This window comes from Anneissia japonica, unplaced genomic scaffold (assembly GCF_011630105.1).
Source record: "Anneissia japonica isolate Jap-2015-1 unplaced genomic scaffold, ASM1163010v1 scaffold2003_len1103335_cov173, whole genome shotgun sequence".
Classification (NCBI taxonomy): Eukaryota; Metazoa; Echinodermata; class Crinoidea; order Comatulida; family Comatulidae; genus Anneissia; species Anneissia japonica.
In genome coordinates, this window is record NW_022758706.1 from 299313 (window position 1) to 305287 (window position 5975).

Sequence of the window (5975 nt, forward strand, 5' to 3'; positions counted from 1 at the left end):
TTCTTTTGCGTAAAACTAAAATTCATGCCAATATTTTTCCATGATTTATAATAATTGAAGTAATGCAAATGCATATTTTCTAAAAAAAGTCAATTTTTGTGAAATTTTGCCGGGAATGGGGCTTTAAGTGGCACGAATAGGCTTTCGTAAGATGGCGAAGCAATACAGAGCTGTGTATGCGTACCATCCAAGATGGCCGCCGTAGGAAAGCGCCACCTTCAGGCTTAGTATACATATTAATGCCATAAATAAGCCCTCTAGTCTATGAATAATATGTATACCAAAGATCTTATAAACACAAGATAGCGTTCTCCGCGATTTACGCGTGCAAATTCTGTAATAAGGCATGAATGGCGCCCTCTTGCTAAATTGGAAACTTTTGACCCTTGACCGCTCGACTTTACCATTAGGGTATCAATCCTGTGAACAGCAGAACAGGAACCATCTCAGATCCATAGCAACAGATAGGACGCCCTCTTCCAAAGCTGATTACTTTTTCTCTTTGGTATAATAGCGCATGAATGGCGCCCTCTTGCTAAATTGGAAACTTTTGAACCTTGACCGACGCTTCTATTTGTTACGCGTAAATCGCGGAGAACGCTATCTTGTGTTTATAAGATCTTTGATGTATACTAAGCCTGAAGGTGGCGCTTTACTACGACGGCCATAACTCTGCGTATTTCGAACATCGAATACATTGCAGTTAGCGCTCTAGTATTCTTATTATATCTCTCCACACTTAGTCAAATGGTCAAATTTTACCCCGCTCGCGGGAGGGCGGATGTTCCATCAATTTACATGCAAATACGCGAACAGCTCATTTTTCTGCTATTTAAGTTTTTTACTGCCATTGACAATCATCAGACGGTGCGCGTTGTGTCGTCTAGCGCTCACGGACAGCGGATTTAGATTCGTCGACCGACGATGTACGACCGTCGTACGACGCAGTGAGTGCCCGGCTTAAAGCCCCATTCCCGGCAAAATTTCAGTTTTTAAGAAAAATCTAATTTTTGTATAATGTTATAAAGATTTTATAAATATAATACGGAATTGCTAGTTTAACTGAATTTAAACATTCCTAAGAATGAAAAAAATGTAAAATAAGACTGAATTTTGATTTTTTTTTTGTGTTCCACACAAAAAATAAATGCGGATGAATTTTTCATGTTTGATTTTGCGATATGTCGTGAGAAGAAATATCGTAGGCGCCGAAAACATTAGCCTATCCAACGCTGCTAGGCTAGGCCTAGCCTTACCTCAAATTAGGTTCTGTTATCACACATAAAAACGGCCGACATGATATTTTCCGTTGCTAGTATTGACACTTGTGAAATATAATATTTCATAGGAATTATTTCAAATTTGTTAAAAACTGATTCTGACTGAGATTTTGACACTTAAACAAACATATCTCAGCCTAACCGAACGACCGCATTGTGCGAGATGCGAAGTACAAAAACTAATCTCTTTGGATGCGATCTACAACCTCTGAATTTGCCTAGTAACGATGAATTCGTCGAGAAAATGGTAATATTTTATGAGAAATAGGCTGTATTTCTCTTTTTTTTTTTATTCTTTTGCGTAAAACTAAAATTCATGCCAATATTTTTCCATGATTATAATAATTGGAGTAATGCAAATGCATATTTTCTTTAAAAAAGTCAGTTTTTAGTGAAATTTTGCCGGGAATGGGGCTTTAAGAGTTTGTGAAAACTCAAAATCCACTGGTTCCTCGATGTGTGCTACGGATAATTTAGTCTAATCACGTAAATAATGTGGTTTCAATGTTAACAACTATATAAGTGGAAGTTATAGTTCGGTGTCTGTAATCAAAATATCAAAAAAACAAAATTTAAAAAATATGATTTTCGTTTAGGTTTGTGTCTCTTTGTGTTGTCGGTGAAGATTTTTTTACGTCATAGATGGAAGTCAATCGAATACTATACCGGTCCGAATAAAAAATGTACTTGAATACTATTTCATTTTTTAAGCATAATGATTAGAAGGTTTGCGTGCACCTCTTCTTAAAATCAATGTTAATATACTTTAATGGTTCCGCACAATTATCTTGTTAACATCCTTTTTCACCTTAATAAGTAATTATAATGACCTAAAGGAAATTCATTGCACTTATATTGGCACACCTATTCTTTTGAGGAACTATAGGTGTGTCAAATTATTACTATATAATGTGAAATATAATTTTGTTTGCTTATTCTGGCGGTACAGTTCTCAGTTGGCCTAGACTACATCAAACATGAAGATCATTCTCGCAGTCTGCCTCATAGCAGCTTTTCTCGGGTGCAGCAGTGAGTAAACAAATCCATCTTCATTTTGTAATATACCTAACACAATTTGTTGCAGGCCTGATGTATTTCTTTCACTGACTTCAGTATAGTACTGTATTTGGAAAATCAGAACGATATATTTCTTTTGTGTTTCTCTTTTTATTCAAGCTAAATCGCTGTTCTCATTCAGTACCGTATCACTTTGTATACGCGGTGTTGAAAATCGTTATTCTAGATGCACTAACATTTAAACAAGCAGCTAGATCCCTCTCCTTTATTGTTACACTAATGTAAGAAGCATTACCACAACACGACTTAAAGAGTTTTTTCTCGTTATTATGAGGTCTTGTCTTTTAAATACTTAAAATGAGAGGTATTATTTTATATGATTGATCGATCGGTTATGTTTTGATTTACAGATGCGGCCATAACTAGATACGTATGTGAGCATAAAACCTTAACCATCGACTGTGGCAACCACAAGATTAACATTCTGTGCTCCAGCTACGGACGTTCTGTGTCCTATAGCCAGCGCTGTTGGTCCTCGTCCAAAATATGTGACAGGACGTGCATTGCGCAATCATCAATATCTAAGGTCAACCAGCTCTGCGATGGAAAGTCGTCGTGTAGTGTCCAGGCTAGTAACAGTGTTTTTGGTGACCCCTGTCGTGGAACATTCAAGTATCTGGAGGTCTCGTACGAGTGTGAGTAAAATTGTGTAGTTTAAGTTTGTTCAATTTGAAAATTTAAAGTTGTGGCTGGGCTTCTGGGAGCTAGGACCAATGGCACCGAGAGGCCGGGAAAACCGAGGAAAGTGCACCGGGGCCCGGGCCTTGCAGGGGCCCAGAATAACTAGGTAAAAAATAATAAAACAAAATAAAATAAATTAAAAAAATTATTAAACGTATGCATTCATCTAGTATCATTCATGTGCTTTCTCCACGAGGATTGCAAAAATAAAGCCGACAGTTCATCGATGAAATCTGGTAAAATCGCTTCTGATTTTTTTATGAATATTTTCATGACCTTTACTAGTCTAGATTTTATGTTTATAATGTATTAAATATTAAATTCTTTACAAAAATAAAGAAATAAAAATTATTAAACGTTTATCCAGTATAATTAATGTTTTTCCCACGAGAATTGTAAATGAAGCTGACCGTTTATCGATGAAAGCTGGCTGGTAATTAGTCGCTTCTTATTTATTTTCATGAATATTCTATTACTCTAGAGTTAATGTTTACTTTATCAAATAGAAAATTCTTTACGTCATTAATTAATAATTATAAAAAGCTTGGACCCTGAACATCATCAATATACATACAGGCTAGGCAATCCAGCATTTGAAGTTTAAACAAATTGCAAACACAAAGGTTTTTCTTTTTTTAATCAAATACATATAATGAGGGGATGAAATTCCAGAAATCAAACCTCGGTCATACATCGGTAACTTACATGCAAATTAACTAAAATATGCAAATATGGTGAAAAATATAGTGCTCTTATATCTTGGCAACCGCTGGTCGCATAGAGTTGCTTTCTGTTTCAAATTAATCAAAACACGCATGTTTCTATTTACTCTAATGGAACATTTGCCTCAAAAATGAACGGAAATGCTACAATTGACCTCTGACCCTATATTCACTGAATTTGCATCTGGCTAATGAACATAGAAATTTACTTTAGGTCTCAAATCATTCAAATGCATGTTTCTTTGCGTCATATTAGTAGAAGGGATGGAAATCTATAATCACATCACGGTCACGTATACTCTTCATATGCAAATTAGCTCTTAATTATGCAAATTAATTTAAAAAAACATAGGAATCCCATATCTTGGCAACCGCTGGTCACAGAGAGTTGCTTTCTGTTTCAAATTAATTAGAACATGCATGTTTCCATTTGCTCTAATGAAACATCTGCCTAAAAATGAATGGAAATGCTAAAATTGACCTCTGACCTTATATTCACTGAATTTGCATATCTCTGTGACAATGTACAGTACATAGAAACTTATTTTAGGCCTCAAATTACTCAAATGCATGTTTCTTTACATTATATTAATAGAAGGGATTAAAATATATAATCATACCATGGTCACATATACTGTTCATATTCAAATTAGCTCTTAATTATGCAAATTAAGAAAGAAAATATAGCGTCCCATATCTCGGCAACTACTGGTCGCAGAAAGTTGCTTTCTTTTTCAAATTATTCGGAACATGTATGTTTCTATTCACTCTAATAGAAAATTTGCCTTAAAAATGACCGGAAATGCTACAACTCACCTTTTACCTTATTTATATTCACTGAATTTGCATATTTCTGTGACTAATATCAGTAGAAACGTGATTTATTCTCAAGTTATTAAAATGCAGAGTGGCTTCCTTTTTTAAAATTATTCAAAACACGCATGTTTATATTTGCTCTAATGGAACATTTGCCCCACAATAACCAACATGAAAAATTGACCCTTAACCCTATACTCACTGTTATCTAATGCTTCAGTACTGTATATGTATGCACCAGTATATATAATTTAGGTTTTGATTCACTGTACAGTATATTTGATGAAAGGCTAGAAATCACACCCTGGCCATGCATTCTCTATATGCAGTTTACCTAAATAGGCCTATGCAAATTAGAAGTAGAAATAGTTGCTTTCCTTTTCTGCAATTGTTCAGAGCATGCAGAAATGGAATATTTAATCATTTTGGAATATATTTATTATCCTCAAAATGATTATCAAATAATTTTTTTTTCGAAAATATTATCTGATGTTCTCTTTAATAAGACTTTTGTGCCACAGTCACTAATGTCCTTGTTTATTACCAGCTTCCCGCACTATATTTTCGTGTAACTCCATGACTACTGGTCAAGAGACTTGACATTGGTGTCAAATTTTTAGAAAGTATGCCTATGTATATAATATTACTATTATGACCCATGTTGCCCATAACTACCGATCATCGAGATCATCTTCTATAGTTAAGTTTTAAAATCTGCTGAATCTATGCTTTGGTCCTATATGGAACAAATATCACAAGTGTAAAATGTATGGCTCAACATGAAACAATGATTTATAAGTATATTTTAATGATAAGTATATTTTAATTTGAAAGTAATTGATGTAATTCAAAAGGTTTGCTTGTGAAAAACGAACTGCAAACACCTGACGAAGCTCTGGCATCGACTGCCTGCAAAAACTTGTGTTAATTAAATTATCTTTTCAAACTTAGTCTTAGACTGCTACCTTATTAATAATTTCTAATAATGTGTTATAAGAATAAGGCAAAATATATAATTAAGGGTATTCCTATTTTAGCCCCACCTCAACATCTTTCCTCAATAGTTTCAGAAAAATGTTATTAGGTTCATCATCGATGACTATATCATCACATAAAAATGTTATATGACCAGGATAATGACCAATAATATAAGGTCAAAGCTCAAATGTAGCATGTCTTTTTGCAGCAAATGTTCATTAAAGCATACTTAATATTCAAAGCTAGATCTAAAAAATTCAACTGTAGTTTGTTGCTGTATGGTAATAATTTATAATTCAGTCCTTCACAATGCAACTTCTGCCTACACAGTGATTCCTGTTTCATTTGGTTATGTTTTTTTTTTTTTTTTTTTTTTTTTTTTTTTACCATTTCCTTTTTTTTCCATAAAATTTCCATAATA

The 5975-nt window shown here is 34.0% G+C and overlaps 1 protein-coding gene across 2 annotated transcripts in view; it reads left to right on the forward strand.

The window, feature by feature from the left end:
• Positions 1–2186: 2186 nt before the first annotated feature.
• LOC117125405 (L-rhamnose-binding lectin ELEL-1-like) overlaps positions 2187–5975 on the forward strand; it is a 20941-nt gene continuing 17152 nt past the window's right edge. Inside the window, exons 1-2 of one of the 2 annotated variants that reach the window (XM_033271920.1) lie at positions 2187–2309; positions 2708–2992. In XM_033271920.1, the coding sequence (XP_033127811.1) occupies positions 2258–2309; positions 2708–2992 (337 nt within the window). In that variant the 5' untranslated portion in view covers positions 2187–2257. The remainder of the gene's footprint in view (positions 2310–2707; positions 2993–5975) is intronic. The other variant, XM_033271921.1, reaches the window with a different exon arrangement.